Source organism: Perissodus microlepis, chromosome 7 (assembly GCF_051167445.1).
Source record: "Perissodus microlepis isolate ML-2025 ecotype Zambia chromosome 7, ASM5116744v1, whole genome shotgun sequence".
Classification (NCBI taxonomy): Eukaryota; Metazoa; Chordata; class Actinopteri; order Cichliformes; family Cichlidae; genus Perissodus; species Perissodus microlepis.
In genome coordinates, this window is record NC_140467.1 from 9,011,764 (window position 1) to 9,033,608 (window position 21,845).

Sequence of the window (21,845 nt, forward strand, 5' to 3'; positions counted from 1 at the left end):
TACATGTGTGTGCGCGTGCGGTTTTGTGTGCGTGTATGTGTGTGTGTGTTTGTGTGTGCGCGCGCCTCCCCCTCCCCCTCCACCTCCACCTCCTCCCTCTTCTCAACTCCCACCGACCGACCCGCTTTACTCCCCTGCCCTTTCTCTCGCCCCTCTCTCTTTGTGTCCGTGTGAGGAGGATGTTGGATTCATACCTGCTATCCCCCTGCTCCTCTCTTCACAGTGACTATATCATAGAGGAGAAGAATGCTGTTTTACAGAAGAAAGAAAATGAGGGGTTTGGCTTTGTCCTGCGGGGAGCCAAAGGTGAGCGATGCACATACAGATACACGCCAGTGCCATTCACAAGGTTTTCAAGGTGTGCGAGTGTTTTGGTCTGAGAAGTAGCTTGTTGATCTGAGTCACTGACTACGGCTCAGACAGTATTGTTACCGTGTGAGTCAACAACACAACCAGCTTTGGTCAACACCCAGTTTGTGTACTCAGTTGCACTCAGGTTTCTGGGTATGTGTTTGTGCGAATGCATGTGGCCCCTTTGGTGGTATCATCCTTGGCTGAGCTGTCATCTAGCTGTCCCATCTGTTCCCTGCACATGGCGTTGAGTTTTAGTAGAGAAACACTCTACACTCTCTCTCTCCTCCTCTCTCCTCTTTGTCTCTTCTTGTTTTTGTTCCTCTTTGCTCTCCTCCACCTCCTTCACATCCTTCCTGTTCATTATCCTCTCAAAATATTATCATACCTTCTGCACTTTAACCGAATTTGGCTCTCTACTCATCTCCATCACCGCAAATTCGTTTTACTCACGCACGTGCCAGCTCCCTCCCTGCTCAGCATGGTTACCATGGTAACCCCTTTCAGACACCTTGCCGGGAGTCTTAGTGTGCTTTACTGCTCCATCACTCACTACCGTGGGTCTTGGCTCGCCCGTCTCTCTCTTTCAGTCGGTCTTTTACTCCTCACTACCCTTATACACACACACTGCAGTTCACTTAGTGGTCCTCTGAGAGCTCTCATGTGTCAGTGATTTAGCTGGATTCACTCCAACATTAAATGGAGTACATGAAAGCCCGCTCACTTTACGAAATATTCTTAAGTATTGCATGTCTGCTTTTTAGTCATGCAATAATAATTATGTTTGTATGGAACTATAAGCTTCAGTAATACTGTTTAGATGCAGCAGTATTCCTTCCTAGTGTTATTCAGATGACTTTAGTCACCGAGCAGAACTAAACTCAGTGCTAATGTGTTCATTAAATAAATTGGTTAAGAGAAATTTTAATTATTGTTGCGATTATTGCCTGAGAGGAAAATAAAGGAGCATTTGGAGCATGTGATACATGATCTGTTCTAACTTTCCAGTGAAGCAAAAGGAAGCTATAAATATTTCTTTATTTGACGACGTGGGTTTAAAACTTTTTAAAAACTATTTCTTCCCAGCTGAGACGCCCATTGAGGAGTTCACTCCCACCCCGGCGTTCCCTGCCCTTCAGTATCTGGAGTCTGTTGACGTGGAAGGAGTGGCCTGGAGGGCCGGTCTAAGGACAGGGGACTTCCTCATTGAGGTGATAAAAATTGCCTCATTATTCATCTTTATTTGTATACATTTCACTCCTGAAAGAAGTGTAAATGTCCATAGATCCAGATGAAAATGCAAAGTAAATGTGTGGTTTAATCGTGTAAATTTCCCTCTGTAACTGAATATAGTGCTTTAACTATGCTTTTATCAGCATAAAAGCAAAAAATTAAAATAAAACAGGAACTAAGTTGTATGTTTCTTGCTTCCTGTTCTGTCTTTGTGGGTGCATTTTCTCTCAGGTAAATGGGGTGAATGTTGTGAAGGTGGGTCATAAGCAGGTGGTATCCTTGATCCGGCAAGGGGGCAACAGACTGCTGATGAAGGTGGTTTCAGTCACTCGCAAACCAGAGACTGAGGAAGTTGTTCGCAAGAAAGGTACATACTTATTTGTACTCAGCAAAATCATAACACAGTAGTAGGCATTTTATAAACATTACTAGTAAATTAATCAGTTGTGCTGGAATGTGTGAGAAAACATGACCTTACTCATTCTTAGGAACTGTTTTGGTCACTTGAAACAATTCTGTTAAGTCTTGGGTATGTATCACGGACAAACGCTTTCATCTGTTCCTTTCAGTTGGAGAATAAAGTGGACAACTAAAAATGTTTGCTCTTATTGTTTTAGGATCAAGAGTTGAGAGCGTGGGGGAGTTGTAGCTTTGTACACTGAATATGCAAAATGTATTCACACGTTGGCTCAGATATATCTAGGCCATTAATGCAACAATGGACGGATTTTTAAGCTTATTCATAAATTTACAACATATTCTACATGGCTTGATTACATTAGATTTTATGTGGTATGTGAGGCTCCTGTTGCGATGTTTGTTATTTGTAAATTAATTTTATCAGGTAATGGAGACATATATGTTGATTTTTGTGTACAGAGGGAGATACGTGTGTATTGTCTGGGTAATTTCTACCACATTTCCCTGCTGTAAATTCATGTAGTTTCCATGTCAACCACAGCTCAGATTACTCAGCTCCCACACAGTCCTGGCACAATGACCTCAGAATTGTGTACACTGCAGCATGTCCGTCTGTGTGTGTGCTTTTATGCATGGTAGAGTGGTGTGTGCACGTCCTTTGTGATTTTTGAGATACAGACAGTGATAAATGAGTTTGACCTAGTTTCACTAGGACAGTACTGTATCAACTTAATTCTGCTACTCAGGGCTTAATGGTCTCTTAATCTCTCTTTCTTCCTCTTTCTGTCTTTCTTGCCTTAATATCATTTCTCATGCTTGTCGCCCTTAAATAAACCCAGTCTCTTAGTATCATTCATTCATGTAGAAGTCAAATTAGCATGTTTTGACCCCAGAAAGGTCCACTTATTAGCCTTTTTTTTAACCTTTCAACTTCCCATCATGGTGTCGTTTTGCCGATTGACTACACCAATCGTAATTTAATTAAAGTAAAAGTTGAAGGTTTTGGAAATCTTTTGTACTTCCTGGTGTCAGTTGATTAAAAAAGACACTACCTCTCTTATTCTTGTCTCTAATGAGAGGCTACAGTCTTTGCACGTAATTCAACACAAAGATAAAGTCTTCCTCTAAAGTCTCACTATTTAACATGCAGATGACAAAAACACAATCCATGCAAAAACTGAAATGTAAAAATAGCAGTTTGTCTTTTTTTGTAGGTTTTGTCAGCATCCTCTTTGACTCTGAAGAAAATACTGGGGCAGTGCCATTTACACCTACAATTTCAATTCAGTTTTATTTATATAGTGTCCATTCAAAACAACACTTTGTATTGTAGGATAAAAACACCACAGTATTAGAGAGAAAACCCCAACATTTAGACTACCTGCTGTGAACAAGCACTGGGCAACAGTGGGAAGAAAAAACTCCCTTTTAACAAGAAGAAAACTCGGGCAGAACCAGGATGATCGTGTTGGAAGCTTAGGGGGAAGAGAACAGAGCAGAGGGAGAGAGAATAAAAAACACACTATAGGAGAGAGCCAGAGTTGAATAATTACTAATTCTGGTTTAAATGTCTGAATAAATTAGTGGTGCATAAACACATGGCGAGTGAAAAGAGCTGAGTGAACAAGAAACTCAGACAGGTATGAAAAGGTTTTATACTTGGGCTACACTTGGGCTTTTGCTGATAGCACTAACTATGCTAAGCTAGGCTAATTTGCTGGTGCACAAATGTAAATATAATATTGATCATTTAATTTTACTCTTAGACTGAAATGAAAAGGATTTTCCCGAGATGGTGTTAATTTTTTTAATGTAACTTGTTATTATTTGCTTTGTTTTGGGGTTGTTTTTGTTTTTGGCATCCCCATCATGCGTTTGGCAATTTGTTAATATTTTATAAATATTTAATTAATGAAATTGTTAAGTGAGACCGCATGACAGCAAGGATTTGGGATTAATGTGGGTTGCAGAGGGGCTTGCAGATGCACACCAATTGTTCCAAAGCTGCTTTACTGTAGCCAACGTTAAAGCTTTCTTACCTCTGCTTATGTCAAAGCTTCTAAGGCCAGATATTTAGTAGGTGAAAGAGAAAGTAGACAGTAAAGATAATCACTGGTAAGATTCCTTTATTGTCAACTGAAGAAAAAATGTGGAGACAGATTGAAATGATGAGACAGACAGTGCAAACAGCCATAGAGTAGATTGGGTGTATCTGGCGTTTCATGGGCGGGAATGAAATTCTTCACTCCTTTTTCAAACTTCTCATAAATGCCTTTTTTTTGCACCCTGATCAATATTGAACACCCCCTCCTGCTGCTCATATCCTCCAGTGGGACTTGGTGTGCTGCACCTTTACACAAACGCACAGAAACATGCAGACACACACGGACCCGCGAGCAAACACACATTCTCTGCACCATGCGTGGCCTCACTACTGCCACCGTTGCCATGGTGACTACACTGCATGTTTGAATTAAGCATTACATTACAGCAAAAGCAACTCTCTCTCCCTCTGAGTCTGTCTCTGTTCCTCTCTCTTTCGCCGTCCTCCTCCATCTCCTCTGCTCCCTGCTCCTGTACCAGAATGTGCAGGCTTGTGAGGAAATGAAGATGTTTGATAAGGACAGTACCCAGGATGGCGTATGTACACTAGATCTGCGGCTGCTGGCGGCAGCGATGATAGTTATGCTCTAGTAAGGCATTGAGGCAACTGTGGGATTTGGAGATCTATCGCGCTACAGTGGTGCATTGAGTGGAGTGTTGGCTGGTCTATCTCAGATAGCGTGAGCTCATCTAGTTCTGTCGTGTGGTATTGTTGGGAAACTTGGTTATAGCATGTAGAGAATGCAGCTATATGTGGTTTCACTGTCAGACTGCATGGCATTGGTGTTGTTACTGCAGGTTTAACATGATTTTAAAATCAATTGCTGCGTTGTTTTTTACATTACGTTCATTTCAGTGCTTAGTCTAACCTATTTTTAGTCCCATAACTCTACAGTTTGTTTTTGAAGCTAAGATTTGGTAGATATGATTTACTGCTTTGACTGGGACGGTTGCCCTGTGTGTATAGTAGGATTGGGAGGCTCCCACAAGCTGTGGGATATAAAGTCTGCGGTGCATCGTTTTCCTTAGCTGTTGAATTTACTATCATCTCTTCATCTGTCAGCCCACATGTCATTATGTGCACCCTCAAGGAATTTTCTCTGAGGGAGGATATGCATGTTTGTATAAGCTGGTTCATTAATGTGTGCCTCTGTCTGATACACATCTGCTAAATTCTAGGCAGGCAGCATATTAAAAGTAAGATGGACGACTTTCTCCCTCTCCTTTCCACACATTTCTTACTTTTTCTGCCTATTGTGGTGGACAAACTCTATTGTTCTTTGTTTACTGGGAGGACTGACCTGTACATTTCCACCCAATGGGCTCCTCAACAGAGAGGAATTCTTGCAGCACAGAGACTAAAAAACTAAAAGTCTTGAAGACAGACTGATACATTTATAAGTCATTTGACAAACAGATAGCAAAATATGAAGAAGCTGGGCTCCAACCGTAGCGTGAACAAGGTCCTGACTAAGTGTGAAGCATCCAGTTCAACCGAATTTGACCAAATCAAATCAGTGAGGACAGGATGGGCTGGCCGTCTCGGGGATGCCAGGAGGGCACTGAGCCGCAAAGCCAAAGGATTTTCATCCCCCTCAAGTTCATCCTCAACTCCATGCCTTTTCTCCACAGCGCCGCCACCACCCAAGAGAGCTCCCAGCACCACCCTGACACTGCGCTCTAAGTCCATGACCGCTGAGCTGGAGGAACTAGGTGAGTGCCAAATAAGTGGTATGCAAACTCGACACTCTTTTTTTTCCCTCCTTTTCTGTCATATTTCTGCTTTGGCTTTGTCATTAAAACTTGGTGTGTCTCCTAACTTTTAGAATAGTCACTTCTGTTGGCTTGTTCTTGTCATTTTCCCTCCTCTGCTGACGCTATCTTTTTCCCACCAAGCTTCTGCTCGGAGGAGAAGAGGAGGTGAGTCTGAGACAAGAAATTGACACCTCTTTGGACGTCACAAAGATGATTTATCAATGATGTGTCAATTTAAGAACCGCTTATTAGGGCAGATGAGCAGAGCAGAAGAACACATGAGCCATGTGGACAGTCTACACTTTTCTGTCACTTATTGCTTCTTTCTTTCGTTCTTTTTCTTTTTCCTGTATTTTATTGAGACAGGGTAGTGATTTTGTACAGTACCACAGAGCATGACCCCACACATATAGCTACATCTTGGAGGTGCCTTTGTATTCTTTATGGCGATATCAACATTTGGAATAGATGCCACAGCGTTTTTATGTCTCAGTATTTAGTTCTGGCCAATTTTCTTCTTAACAGAAAGACTAGATGAGATGTTGGCATCACAGGAGTCTATGTTGCGTTCTCAGCCCTCTGAGGCAGATTACAGAGCAGCCACTGTCAAACAACGGCCCACCAGCAGGAGAATAACCCCAGCAGAGATCAGTGTGAGTGCACCTACACACAGCACATTGGCAGACAGCATATGCTGCTCTGCTGGCATACATACAAACTCAGCGCACATACAAAAATACCTGGCCAACACGACATGCACTGCTGCGCACATTCATGCATATTCTTTGAATTAACCTATAGGAGTCATGGTGTGCTTTCAAGATTTTAAGATATTTTTCTTGTTTTTTTTTTTTCATGCAGTCACTGTTTGAGAGACAAGGGATGACTCTACATGGAGGTCTCCATCCAGGGATTGAGAGAGGTCACATACAACTACCAAAGGGCATGTCCAGGACCAAATCTTTTGGTAAAGCAATCACCCATCCTGTACATATTCAAATAAGGTGAATGATAGTGTAATTGTACCTAAAGTAGAGACTAGAATTTGAGGAAGCTTCATTGTGTTTTCATAATTTGTTTCAGGAGAACGACTAGGCAATACTGAGACTGAAGCTCGTTGTTAAGTCGTAATGTGCCATGTCAAAACTTGACTGATTAACAAATGTTGTCAGTTGACAGTGTGGGATATATAATTACTTGGCATTGAATGTTGAAAATTTGTAAATATGAATACTGGATACTGGAACAGATTTAGAAAGCAGTTGTTCAAGTAGCACAGAGCTTGTTTCAAAAGTAGCTAAACATATATATTATTAATACGCAACTGTATTATTAAACATTATGCTTTTTGTAAGTATACTCGTTAAATTAATCTTTAACTGATTCCTACGTGAGTCAAAAATAGAACTGTATGTTTTATTAAACTACTTTAATAATCTTGTTTTTTGACACCTGATACATATTATCTATGTAAGTAAACAAATTTACAGATGGATGCAGTACATTTTTTATGTGGACCAGCTTGGCATTTTTTCAAGAGCTTGTTTATCACCAGATGATCTGTGCTCTTTGCTCTCTTTACCGTCATCAGGTGCCACTGAGGAGGATCGGCTGTCTGCTCTTGTAGGCGAGCACCGATTTCCCCGCAGTTCCTCTATGACAGACAGCCTCCGAGACCACTCGCAACCCCACCCTATCCCTCCCCCTCCACAAACGGCACCTCCTCCTCCTCCTTACTATCTAGACACTGGTCCTCCCCCAGCTTTCTGCCCCCCTCCACCTCCATCGAGAACACAGAGTCAGGGCCATGAGCCTGCAGGACGTTCGAGCTTCAAGCCGTCCTCCTTGGACCTGCCTTACGAGGCCGCTCAGCGGCAGGCCACACACATTGAGAGACAGAAGAAAGCACGCTCCATGATCATTCTGCAGGATTCTTCTCATTTACCTGTTGAACCTACAGAAATTCCACGTCCTTCTGCTGCTACTCCACCTGAGCGAATCAAAAGGAAAGGTCGGGTTATTGACAACCCTTACGCAAACGTGGGTCAGTTTAGCATTGGACTGTACACACCTACCAAGCCCCAAAGAAAGAAGAGTCCTCTGGTGAAACAGCTACAGGTAGGTGGAATGTTATCGATGCTATCTGATTTTGTTGCTTTAATTTGAATGTAAAAAAAAAGAAGGAACCTGATTTTTTTGGTCTCTACACTGCAGGTGGAAGATGCACAAGAAAAAGCTAGTTTGGCCTTAGCTGCTGCCCACTCGCGAGAGAGCTCACCCTCAGGACGACACCCACTTACCTACGGGCACACACACACCAGCCGTGCAGACTACTACCAGCAGCAGCTGATGGCTGAGCGAGAGCGTATGCGTGTTCAAGGAGAGATGATGTTTCAGGGCAAGGGCCCCTTTGCCGCTGCAATTGCTGGAGCTGTAAAGGATCGTGAGCGTCGCCTAGAAGAACGGAGGAAATCCACTGTCTTCCTTTCTGTTGGGACCATGGAGGGGGCATCTACCACCAGCTCTGATTCCCCCTCTCTGACTCAGTCTCACTCCATCGATGAACGGTTGCTGACACGAGAGCTGGGACAGCTGCCTCCCCCTGCCTTGGCTCTGAGCCCCTCACCTAGTGGGACCACCTTTATCCATCCACTTACAGGAAAGCCTCTGGACCCCAATTCACCACTGGCTCTTGCGCTGGCCGCAAGGGAGAGGGCACTGACCTCCCAGAGCCAGTCCCCTACTAGCAGCCCAGAGCCTCGGACTAAACAAGAGCAATTAGGCCAGGGTGTAATATTCATTGACACTCAGACCAAAGAGTCTCCACATGGGGAAGGGGCAGCTACATCTCCCCCTTTTTCACCTAAAAGCGCCAAGGTAGCGGGTTTCGGGGTTGGATCCTCCGCAGCATCAATTTTATCCGCGCAGCCCACCAAGCCACAGTGGGCTGCATCTTCTTCACCTGTATCATTCCGGCAGGAGATGGAGGCCAGGATAGAGGAAAGGAAGGAAGAGAAGAGGTTAGAGGATAAAAAGAGTATGTTGATCAGTATTATGGATACATCACAGCAGAAGACAGCAGGGCTAATCATGGTCCATGCCACCAGTAACGGGCAGGCTGTTGGAGTGGATTCAGAACAAGAGCAGACACCTGCCCCAGCCTCCATGGAGCCCAGCAAATCACCAAGTCCACGCGCTAAATCCCCCAGTCCCAGTGTCGCCCAGCCCCAGACCCAGCTCCAAGCTCAGCGTTCTGCCAGTCCAGTCCAAGAGAAGGGTCTGGCTCAGGGAAGCTCAGAGGAGGATGTGGATCCGTACACAGTAACCCTTCCCCCTGCCATGTTATCCTCCAGCGATGAGGAAACACGAGAGGAGCTACGTAAGATTGGAGTTGTTCCGCCACCAGATGAGTTTGCTAATGGGCTACTGGCACAGGCACAAGGGGCGCCAGTGTCTCCAGCTAAGCCTGCTGTGTCTCCCGCCACTCCTGCAACACCAACGCCACAAACGCCCTCAACCCTAGCAACGCCAGCTGTGACCCCCACTCAGCCTGCTCAACCCCTGCCTCCACCCAGTGCAGCAGCTGTCTCAGGGAAGCCCTCTGACCCTCTGGAGCCCCCACCGGTGGGTGAGTCTGGCTCTGCGGCTGACTCAGGCGTGGAAGAAGCTGACACGCGCAGCTCCAGCGAGAGAGAGCGAGACCACCATCTCGAGACCACCAGCACCGTCTCCACGGTTTCCAGCATGTCCACATTGTCCTCAGAAAGCGGCGAGCCTGCCGACACACACACCACGCACACCTCCTATGCCGACGGGCAGACATTTGTGCTCGACAAGCCGCCAGTGCCTCCTAAGCCCCGACTAAAATCCCAGATAGGAGGCAGTAAAGGCCCCGTCACTTTCAGGGACCCTCTGCTGAAGCAGAGCTCTGACAGCGAGCTGCTATCACAGCAGCAGGCTGCTGCCCTGGCTGCTGCTGCAGCTGGAGGAGCTGGGCTCCCCCCAGGTGGTTCAGCCTCAGTTACTGGTCTAGCCCCCACCAAGCCACGCTACCTCTTCCAGAGGAGGTCCAAGCTATGGGGAGACCCAGTGGAGCCCCGTGGCCCAGGAGTGGGGCTAGGTATTGGGAGTTTGGGAAATCTTGGTGGGCTGGGACTGGGGCTGGGTGCAGATGAGGGAGCAAAACCATCTGTTATGGGAGAGCTCAGTTCACGACTACAGCAGCTAAATAAAGACACCAGATCACTAGGAGAGGAACCTCTGGGAGCATCACTTGATCCAGGAAGGAAGTCACCTGTGGCAGGTGCCAGGTAAGACATGATCTTATAAAGTAAGAGAACAAAGGGTTTTAATTAAAAAAAAACAAATCATTTTAAGTTTCATTCTTATCCTTTCTTTATGTAGTGGTAGAGTAAAACAAATCAAGCATTGTGTGTTTTTGACTTATTTAAATTACTTCTTGACACTGAGTTAATTATTTTCTCTAGTTTATCAGCATTTTTATTATATCACTTTATTTGCACCAGTGTCTGTTGTTATCTTCCATTGTGCATTCTTTTTATAAGGTAGTACATTTCTGTTTAAGTTGTGATGGTAAATAGTAATGAATATCAGAGGTCACTACCATTGTTGGTGCTAGTTTCCCTGACAATATTAATGGAACAGCACAGTTAATATATCCTATAACATTAGCAGGTCATGTCTTGGTCTTTAACATCCGTAAGAAGAAGACTTCTCACATAGCAGCAGCTGTCTCAGGGTTAACTGAAGCACACTGGTGTTTTTGTCTGATATCTGTGGGTTTCTTTTTTCACACCTTACCTGAAAGTACAATGAAATCCTTTATATTTCTGCAGATGTGAGGACACCGAAGAGAGTAAACCTTAAGGTTATAGACTCTAGGGTAAACCAAAGCTTTTTTAAAATATATTTTACATAACGAGCCTATCAGCCCATTGAAGGAGAACAGTACTTATATACATCTTTTTTTTCATTAATATTCTTTGTACTGTTATTTGTTACCTTGTTTGCATCAGCTGATTCCTTCACTGACACTTGTACAGTCCCTCAAGAATCATTAAAAAAGACAATTGAAGTATTACTACACCACAATGTTTTTCAAGAAATGATTGTTTTTAGAGATACAGTACAGTAGTACTACAGTTGATGGCTCCTTGTTTCCATAGTTACAGCTGTACTCCTTTGCTTCCAGTTAAGTGTTCTGTGTTGGTAAGAGTAGACGGTAGCAGTTGATAAGCTAGTGGTGTGTGTGTGTGTGTGTGTGTGTATATGTGTGTGAGTGTGTGTAGTAGATTATCCGTTGGTGCAAACAAGGTAACGGGGCTTGGAGGCACGTACTTCCTGAAAGCTTCTCCTCATCTCTTGCACAGTCTCACTTCTGGGTTCTAACCTATGACCCTGCTAGTAGCTCCCCTTCCAGTGTTTCCCAAAGCCTTTGTTCAAATAGTGCATAATACATCCTCATATAAATGGTAAATATACACTGCTCTTTGCGGTCATCGCTGATAATAATTGATAAGACAAGAGACTTTATCATCAGTGATAACCTCAAAGGTTCAAGGATGTATTTTAACAAGTATTTGAACCTGTCTGAACTATAATGGTGTGTGCCATGTTGAAATCCATCCACTCACAATCTCAGCATTAACAAGACTGTTAATGCTGAGATTACCAGACAAAGTCTGACCCCGTCAAAAGTCTTCAAGAGACATGTTGTCATAAGTGGTGGGATCTTCTCTTTTGATTTCCTCCAGTATAAAGCAACCGGCTTCAGACTGGTTGTGTTTTTGTGGCTTGACAGGCTGGTAGTTAACATCTGAGGTTAGAAGGACAGATGGTATCTTTTATTGGCTGCTCACTGAAGTGCTACTCATTTAATACAATTGACAGGACGTGATGTTAAATGCATTGTCATGGAGTCGTGGATCTGTCTCAGCCTTACAAAGAGCTGGTTTGTGATCACTTTTTTAGATGCAGTTGAGTTGGATTTTCTTTCACAGCCTTCTCTCAGCTTCTCTGATTTTTTTTCTTGTATCATATTCTCTCTATGTGAATATTGGGAATGGAAGAAGTTGCTTCCACCATACTTCACTGCTGCTAAGAGGAGCTGAAAGATATGAACAGACGATATTAGATTGACAAGATGTCAAAACATACTTTTCATAGTCTTCTCATCATGGTGACATCAGTGAAAGGACATGATCAACTTCACACACCAAAGCTTGTGCATCGCATTTTCATGTTTCCATCCACGAGTCAGTGGAATCAGTTACAGCGCTGACTGGGAAAGAACAATGAGAAAGTCTTTGTAGAACTAATCACCATAGAGCTGCAAGTTAATGTCCATTCACAGAATTTAATCCTTACTGTTGCGCTAGACAAGTATAGTTTGATGTTCCAACCCCTTAATGCCTAGTATATCATATTTGATACATACAGTTTTTGAGACTTCTACACAATCTGTGTTTTTTTTCCCTCAGAAAAACAAAATAAATTGTGCAATACATTTTAAAGAAATAGTTTTCAAAAAAAGGCCAGAGGTACGGTGGCCCTAAGGGGCCAAACGGACTGCAACTTAAGAAAACACCAGCAAAAAGAAAAACGCTGCAAAAGCACACAAAAGACAACGGAAATAGGAAAAAAGAAAACAGAAATAGGAAAAAACAGATCCAAAAGCACAAGGGAAGTGTTTCTGGGGAGACAATAGCCCGACGGACCAGTTGCAGGAACCAAAACATGCTAGGTAAGTGTGTTTTAATCTCATGATTCATATAATACTGATGACGGATTTTTGGGCTAATAGTTAGGCTAACACACTTACCTCTCATCTTTTCTTTCCTCACAAAACCGATAGATCCTCTACTTCTTTTAAGTGTCTCCCAGCGCAATTCTCAGCATATTTTGGTTCTTGCAACTGGTCCGCCGGGTTATTGTCTCCCCAGAAACTCTTCCCTTGTGCTTCTGGAAATCTGTTTTTTCCTATTTCCATTTTCATTTTTCCTATTTTCGTTTTTCCTATTTCCGTTGTGTGTGTTTTTGCATTTTTCTTAATGCTGGTGTTTTCTTAAGTTGCATTCCGTTTGGTCTCTCAGGGCTTCCGTACACATGTAGCAAATATGATACAAAACTACACAACTAAAATATGCAAATTAATATTGATTTTGTTAAAAATAATTTTAAAAAATGTGACTTTCGGGCAATTATTTAATGGTTCAGGGTTAAAGCAATGTGTCTTTACAGAGGAATTCATTACTGCTATTAGAAACAGAAATGTGCTGTCCTAATACTTTGGTGTCCTAAATCCCTGCTTGTACAAGACACTGGACTTTTGGATGACCATAAATTAAATATGAAGCTCGAATTATATCAAATACAACATATCAAGTAAGACCGGTTCAGACTGGATTCACACCTTCCTAATGTTATCCAAATGAAGAGATCACCACTATCTACATGCTGACAGTTGATTGCCGTTGGCTGTAAAAAAGATGACTGCGCACACCATTATTTCTCTCTCTCTCCCTCTCCGCCTCTGTGTCTCTTCACCTGCTGTAGCATTTCATGTAGAGCATCAGCACTCCGCACTCTTAAGTGTCACATTCGTCCATCACTTACCCCATCCCTTCTGTGCCCCATTTAAACCCCTTCAAAAACCACACTGCTGAATTTTGTCTCCACCTTGTTCATGTGCTGTGTATCAGAGCTTTGGGTCACGTACAAAAGTGTGTTTCTCATTTCAGTTGTGCTTTTTGGTTTTCTTTCCTTTGTTTTTTTTAATTTCTTTTTTTAATGAAAGTTGCATAACTTTGTTTTGATTTTCAGTGTTTGTGTTGAGGATGGCCATGATCCTTGACTGTCTTGTATTTTAAACCATGATAAAACAGAATATGCTCCACCAAAACACACGTGCATTCACCGCTTATATACTGTGCTCTACATACAAATCCATGTTAAAAAAAGATTATTTTCTTATATAAATGTATGTGAAACAAAGTACAAAAGCAGCTTTAAAAGTCAAGAGACATGTGCTGTCCTGTTGTGTTTCTTTATTTGTTCGTTTTTCTTTGTGCAGTGTTTGATATGTGAACAGTGTGCTCATTTCTCTCTCATGTAGCCCACTGGTCAGACCTTCAGATGCTGAAACCCACTCTGCTGTCTTTGTAATGCTGACACGTAGAGCAACCCAAGCACAAAAATGCATTCATGCCCATCTACTGATGAACAGTCATACACTCACACAGTCACATACACCTATACATGTAGATGACGCACAGCAAAGACAGCGGAGCGGGCTGAGGCAGATTATAAGTCTGGTTGGCAGGCTGCGTCTCATTGAGTGATGCTAACATTCTCTCCCATTGCTCTCTCTCTGCTCACCTTGCATGCTCCGCCCTGCTGCTCTGATCTGATTGGTCTAGAACTGACTGTGCGCCCAGGAGGGCAGGACGACTGTGTAAGTGCGCATGGAGCTCATCTCATATCTGTCGGCTCCCCGTAGTCTGAACATTTTTCCAGCCTGAGTGCTGTTTAGCTACCGGTCTTTCATTACACTCTTTTACTCCAAATCTCACCCAATAAAAAAGTTTCAAAAACATGCAGGAGATGGAAAATGTGTGCCACATCTTCAGACATGTTAACATGCATGAATAAGACACCACTGTAGTAACTCAGTAGTTTAGTTTCTCCTATCAGTTTTTCCTTGCTTGCACAATGATAGCTAAAATTTCCTTAATTGTATCCATCCCTCTTTCTTACTGTTCTTGTTCCTATACTAACGTTCAGTATCTAAGACTGTCACAAATTTATGCTTCTAATAACTTTCAAAAAAAGGGTGATATATATATGTATAAAAAGGTGACTAGACTATTTAAACTATTATCCCATATCAGGTCACTATAAAAAAACAATAGTTATACCTCAGTGTTTACGTGAGTACGATCCTTCTTTCTCAGAGTTCCTAAATACTAAACGTATTGCACTGAATTAAGCGTTAGCCAAGCTTCCAAGATCATTTACTCCTTTGATTAACAAGTAAATAATGCTAATTAGTGTTTAACAGCAATTCCCACCTGTTTCTTCACACAATGTAATTCGTGGTCATGAAATTGAATATTTACTGTATCCATTTTTTTGAGTGAGTCAAAATGTAACTAATGTGCAAGAGAGCTGAAAATCAAATTTAATATTCTACTTTTAGATCTGCCTTCTGCATCTAAATTTGGATGTGTGTGTGTGTGTGTGTGTGTGTGTGTGTGCGTTTGTTTCTACAGAATTTGTCACACATTAGAAAATGAATTCTGCTTTCAGGTTAGTGATATCAGCAGTTTCAGTGTAACACAATACATCTGTTTAAACACTGTATTTGTAATCTAATGTTGGTCACACTAACCTATTCAAGGATGCTTATAGTATGACTCAACAGCTTTAATTGAATTAATCATAGCAAAAACACGTTCATTAATGTCACAGGGACTAGGGGTTTTTATGGGTGTGAGTAAAAATTAGGGCTAGGGCTCTTATTTTGGAGAACTACCCTGTAGTCACTTGCATAGCTAGATGTTCTTAGTCTGACTAGTTTGATCTTTCTAACAGCCATTAACCTCTCTTCTGCACTAACCTACTTTAAAATGAATGACTGCTGTTTATATACATGCTGTGAAAGAGTATTTGCCCTCTTTCTGATTTCTTTTTTTTTTTTTTTTTGGCATATTTCTCGTACTTACATTTGTCAGATCATTAAACCAATTTTAATATTAGATAAACATAACTCAAATAAATACAAACATGCAGTTTTAATATGATGATGTTATCTATTAAGGGAAAATTCAAAACTACCTGGCCCAATGGGAAAATACAATTGCCCACCTTGTTAAATCACAAATTCATTGTGACTAAATGTATTTTTTGGAGTTTAGTTTCACTGGACATCCAAGCATGATTAATGCCACACCCTTGAATCAAGAAATCACTTAAATAGAACCTGTCTGACAATATGAAGTAGGCTTTGAATGGCTAAAAACAAATAAAAAATGAATTTTGTAGTGGCCTAGTCAAAGCCTGAGCTTCAATCCTACCAAGGTGCCTTAGCATGACCTTAAACAGGCTGTTCATGTTCAAAAACCCTCCAGTGTGGCTGAATTAAAATAGTTCTGCAAAGATGAGAGGATCAGGATTCCTCCACAGTGTAAAGACTCATTGTTCATGCTTGATTGCAATTGAGTGGCATGACTAGTTATTAGGTTTAGGTGGCAACATTTCACGTTTGGATAAATTTTTTCCCTTAATAAATGAAATCATAATTTAAAAATGGCATTTTTTATTAACTCTGGTTTTCTTTGTCTAACTTTAAAATGATCTGAAAAATGCAAGTGTGAGAAATATGCAAGAAATACATTGACTAAGAAATCAGGAATGGGGCAAATATTTTTTTACTGCACTCTATAACCCAAAGTTCGGTGTCATTTTTTCTTCTTTATTTTATTTTCGTTAACAGAGTCTTCCTTATTCTTAAAGCCTTGTGCCTCTGTCTGTTTCCACCAGACTTTTCAGCAGCCTAGGTGAGCTCCACACCATCTCTCAAAGAAGTTATGGAACCACATACACCATCCGCCCTGGCAGTCGCTACCCCATCACCCGACGCACCCCTAGCCCAGGCTCACCTGATCGGGGCGACCCTCTTGGACGATTCTCAGGCTACGGCCTACCAACCTCACCAACCACACCGCCACAAACTATCCTCAAATCCTCAAGCCTCAGCCTACCCCAGGAGCCAAAGGAGGTCCGCTTTGTAATGAGGAGCTCCAGCGCCCGTTCCCGCTCTCGCTCTCCGTCCCCATCACCTTCCCATTCACCTGGGTTAGGTTCACCACTTTTAGCTCTACGACCCTTTCACCAAAAACCCCTCCACCTCTGGAACAAGTATGATGTTGGAGACTGGTTGGAGAGCATCAACCTGGGGGAGCACAGAGCAGGGTTTCAGGAACATGAGATCGAAGGTTCTCACCTCCCTGCTCTAACCAAGGATGACTTTGCAGAGCTGGGAGTGACACGAGTCGGACACCGCATGAACATTGAGCGAGCACTGAAACAGCTGCTGGAGAGCTGACCCCTGCCCTGAGACACAGCCACAGATGGAGATCGGTGAAGACAGACAGAAGATTCGGGGGTTAAGGAAAATAAGCGATGCGATAGGGGCCGCTCCTCTTTTACTCCGGCTGCTTTTATGTTCGGCATCACAAATGTTGACCTGCAGCTCTTAGGCACACTCTGTTTCCATTCTGCATTAACACCCTGCACTTGGCAATGCACTGAAGAGGAGGAGTCGATACTTTCATTTTTCTTCTTGCCCACCACCCTGCTTTTGTGGCCAATTAAATCAGGCCCAAAATGATATTTGGCGTTTTTATTAATTTATTTTTTGCTAAGACGAGCCAGACGAGCTCCAATTAGAACATTTGATTTGTGAAAGGTTCACTTGTTTCCTTAGTAACATCCCCACTTTCTCGCTCCCTCCTCTCCTTTCTACCTCCCCTCCCAAATAACCCCCCAGGTCCCTCTATTAGGCTGCTGAAAGCCTTCTTGCAGTTCGAGTAAAGGAGGAGGAGGAGGAGGCAGAATTTTTTGTTCCACACAGAAAGCTCAGTTGCCTTTCAAAATATTTATACAGAGATCAACAGCAATGAACACAGTGCTACGGACACACAGCCCTGAAAAAGGTGTGTCTTCTGTATACGTGCTGTTTTTAAACCGAAGACTTTAGAGCCCAGAGTCGGAGCTCCACAAAGTAAACCGTGGGAGAAAACCCCCTCTGCCTTGGTACCCAGACTGTGCTATCTATTATATTTGGAGAATGTTTAACCAACACTCGTGGCTTTTTTTCATAATCAGTTTCTTTTTTTGGTTTTCCAAAGGGAATATTATATATAGGTATTATATAATATATACATATATATATATATATATATATATATGTATTTAAATATAGCTTTCAGGAGAAAAGACAATGTTGCAAAGAGGAAATATAATAAATTAATCTGCACCTGTTTTTTTTGGGTTTTTAGTATAGAAGGCAGAGAGAAATCTTTAAATCTATTCCACTAATAGTTTACTCATTTCTACCAATTATATACATACTTATATATATACGTACATATATATAAGTATTCTATATATATATATATATTTGAAAGGAAAAAGTATATAAATAGGGAAATGAAGTTTTTGTCATAGGTATCCAACTTTCCTTATGGTCACTACTTTTTTGAACCGTAGCATGACGAGTTGCTTCATGTTTTTGACAAAGAGTTTGTTGTTTGTTTTTATTTTCTTACGGTCTTCCTTCATACTAAAGGGCATCCTGTAATGTGAGGCTGAGACCCCAGTTGACACCCATCCCTACTGCTTCAGCAACAGATCCCGCTGTCTGTGTATCCACAATAACACATCAAGGGCACCGGCCACCTATGTGCAAGCTGACTGGCTTTAAAGGGGCTCTTCATCTTATGCCTGTTTATCACTCAGGGATGGAAGTTTGGGGCACCAGCATGAAGAGGTTGCTTGCTGTTTTACTACTAGAAATTTAATTTTTCTTACACTTCAACAGTTAAACACCACCATAGTCTGTTAGAGAGCTAGTAAAGATTCCATCCCTGTCCCTGATAGTGTTACTTAGACCAGTTTGCACAAGGTCTGGTATCAATTTCCAAGCATGGAAACCTGGAGAAACAAGCTTTAACTGTTCAAATAATTTTTTTAAAAAAGCTAATAATTGTGTTCCTTTACCTGTATAACCAATAAAAACTTGCCATACAAGCTTAAATGAGCTTGATGTGTATGCCCTTCTGAAATGCCACTGCAGGGAATGTCTGTAGTTTCTCAGGCTGTGGGGATGGGAAAGCCTCTGCAAGGTCTTAAAGAAAATTCAGTATTTTACAACCTGACATTATTGCTGCTTTCCTCGATCTTTACCATTTTCTAAGTGAGTAAAATATCATAAACAGAGGGACAGCTACAACTCAAAACAATAAGGCGCAGGTTGTTTAAAAAAAAACACTGAATTTTCCTTTAACAATACAAATCTACAATTGTACTCATGAGTAGCTTCTGCTGGCAGTGAGAAACAGTGAGTTTTATTCACACAACGAAATGCATTTTATAGCTTTTCTCTGACGGGAAGCCAGTAAATGTCTATTACCAGTAAAAAAATAAAACCTCTGTACATCAGCAGAATCCAATCAGTATGCCAAGGCACTTACACCTGGCGAAAAAGTGCACGCATGTTTAGTTTCTTTTTCTCACAGTTTGTAAAAGCAGGTGGGGAATTTAACGGTGTATGTGGGTTGTAGGAATAGCACTCACTGCCTCGCTGTGACCTCACTGATTATTCTTTTATTTTTGACGTAGATGTCACGTCCTCAGACTCATTTGAACACTTCTTTTTTTAAATTGTTCTTATCAGTTCTTCTTTTGTCGTTTGATTTGTTACCCTCGGACACTGTGGGTAGATTTTGTAGCGTGTGGATCATGACTCATCTGAATTTTAGAGTGACTGAAAAAGAGCAGAAAAAAATCTCCTGTCCATTCTAAACATACTTACACTTGTAAAAAATAAACAAACTACAAATATTTGCTTTTTTTAATCACAAGCAATGTATATATAATAGATTTCATATAAATTTTTGAAAAACAAAAAGTATATAGATCTATATATGAATGTTTGGCATATATGCATAGTTAACCACCTGTGAAAAAAAGGTGAGCAGATTTTATTCTTTCTATGAACTCTTGAACTTTTGAACTCTGAACTATGAACTAGGGGATGATTTGCACAAAACAAGGTGACAAGGTGCTAACATAAAAGCCACCCATCGTCCAAGAGCATGCGTGCATCTGGATTCCCTGAATCTCTCTGTGTGTTCGTTCTTCTTCACTGTGTGTATGGCAGTGTGTATGTGTGCAATCGCTTATTTGTTTCCATTTTTGTGCGTTTGTTTGGGATTGAAACAATGAGAATGCGTGTGACAGTGCAAGAGCGTGAGTGTGTGGTTAATTGTTAGGGTTTACATCACTGGAGTTGGTCCACTATAGCCTTACTGTATTACCATCAGATGTTGCCGGCAGTGGCTGTGTCACACAAACACATGTGCTCACAAAACGCACACACACACACACAAACATAAAAATGCACACATGCATTAATCTTCATTTCAAAACTCAACATCATCGTCCGGCATTCTTGTTTTGTACTAAGTGACGTCTTCATAAAGTGGACTGCTCGGCTCAAGAGCAACAAGACAGACTGAGATTACCACATTATTGATGAACACGGTCACATTTTATATTGCAAGACAACCACAGCTCACCTTGTAACTGTGTAGGCACGGCTTATGCAGTATCACTGTTTTGTAAACCCATTCCCAGATGGCATTTGTGCTCTTTACCCTCCACTCTGTCTGGCAGCACTCCTCTTTCCTTTTTCAGACCTTCAGTTTCTGAGTTTTGGATATGCTATATGAAGTGATCCAGTGAGGAGCAAACAACACAAAGGAAAAATGTGCCAAAAAGTAAATAAACTTTTCACTGTATATTTGTCTTTGCTTTAGGACTATCTTAGTTACAGCACTCTAAAGCTGTTAGATAATATGATAATATGGTGCCATCTCCTGGAAATCTTGAGAACAGATGTTTGTTAGATCCTTCTGTATTTTCCTGCAGCTGGAAGTACAGTCATTACTTTTATTTTTTGAAGAAGTAATATATATATATATATATATATATATATACTCTCATATTAATTAATATCTGTATTATTAAATTATTGATTTAAATGAAATTTGGAGACAACTGCTTGATTTACTGTGATGAAGGGTGAACATATGCAGTCTGAAGTTTGACACAGCCTGGCCTGGTTAGGAGAAGAAGTGCTGTACTAAATAGCTGTTTGGACCGGTGGCTAAGATTACCACAAATACAGACTCAAAATGAGCAAAGTGTAACAGAAGTACACATCATTTGGTCAAATAATTTCCTTGAAGGATTATCTTTGTCTTATTTTGTAATCAACAAAGCACAATCTACATAGTATAGGGGCAGCAGCGTGACCTTTTTTAAAAACCCACTGGAGTCCAGTGACCAAATGGAACCAGTGATCTTATCATCAAAAGGGTTTTTTTTCTTTCATTGTCAGTTTTCTCCTTGTTTGCACTGTGAAGTTTAGATTGGTGGATGTATCACTGCAACACCTCAGCCTTGTCTCACGGGTTAAGCTTCCCCTTATCAGCATCAAATGACCAGAAAACTCATCTGCAATTATTCTCCCTTTGCACACTTAAAAGTATTCATATAAAAGTCTCTCTGCATTTTAATACACAAAATCCCGTGTACAAATATGAGTTAACCAGAAGCTACCTAGTATTCCTCATGCAGAGTAAGGGAGATAGTAAAGGTTGAGGCAAGATCTGAGATGTTGCCCAGGATATCTCCACCACAGAGATATATGTTTGTTATATTATGTAATAAATTTATAATTAAAACATGAAAGAGTTTGTCTACTTGTTTTGACTTCAGTCTCTTCAGTGGTTTATTGAATGGAAATACGACACAAAGGGTAAACATGCCATCATATCTACAGGATTTTGGACAATACTACTTTTACTTGTTTTGCACATCACCACAGCAAAACTATATAATATAGCCCCCCATTTTTTAGACACTCAAAAGTAAGATGATTTCCTACGATTGAGAGTCAGTTTGATGCCAGATGAGGCTGTTCAGTATCAGGTCCAAGGATCATCAAAGCAACTGAAGAAGCCCATAAAACAAAAACAATAGCATAAGACAAAGAGCAAAAACTTAAGGAGGGGTCGGTCAAATCACCAACTTAATGGTACATTCTTAAAGGGAATAAATGTCTATTCAGTGACACTAAAAAGTCCCAAAAGATCACAGAAGACAACTAAAGTGGA

The 21,845-nt window shown here is 41.4% G+C and overlaps 1 protein-coding gene across 8 annotated transcripts in view; it reads left to right on the plus strand.

Moving 5' to 3' along the window:
- The window catches only part of shank3a (SH3 and multiple ankyrin repeat domains 3a), a 201,175-nt gene extending 179,755 nt beyond the window's left edge, over nt 1-21,420 (plus strand). For 5 of the 8 annotated variants that reach the window (XM_084933194.1, XM_084933200.1, XM_084933195.1 and 2 more), the window contains 10 exons: nt 224-306; nt 1,438-1,562; nt 1,816-1,951; nt 5,740-5,820; nt 6,004-6,027; nt 6,388-6,515; nt 6,724-6,829; nt 7,454-7,980; nt 8,077-10,172; nt 16,423-21,420. In XM_084933194.1, coding sequence (XP_084789320.1) covers nt 224-306; nt 1,438-1,562; nt 1,816-1,951; nt 5,740-5,820; nt 6,004-6,027; nt 6,388-6,515; nt 6,724-6,829; nt 7,454-7,980; nt 8,077-10,172; nt 16,423-16,987 — 3,871 coding nt within the window. In that variant the 3' untranslated portion in view covers nt 16,988-21,420. Of the gene's footprint in view, nt 1-223; nt 307-1,437; nt 1,563-1,815; nt 1,952-5,739; nt 5,821-6,003; nt 6,028-6,387; nt 6,516-6,723; nt 6,830-7,453; nt 7,981-8,076; nt 10,173-10,718; nt 12,538-14,300; nt 14,336-15,152; nt 15,176-16,422 lie in introns of those variants that run through there. The other 3 variants (XR_014800651.1, XR_014800652.1, XM_084933196.1) reach the window with 3 other exon arrangements.
- Nucleotides 21,421-21,845: the final 425 nt, after the last annotated feature.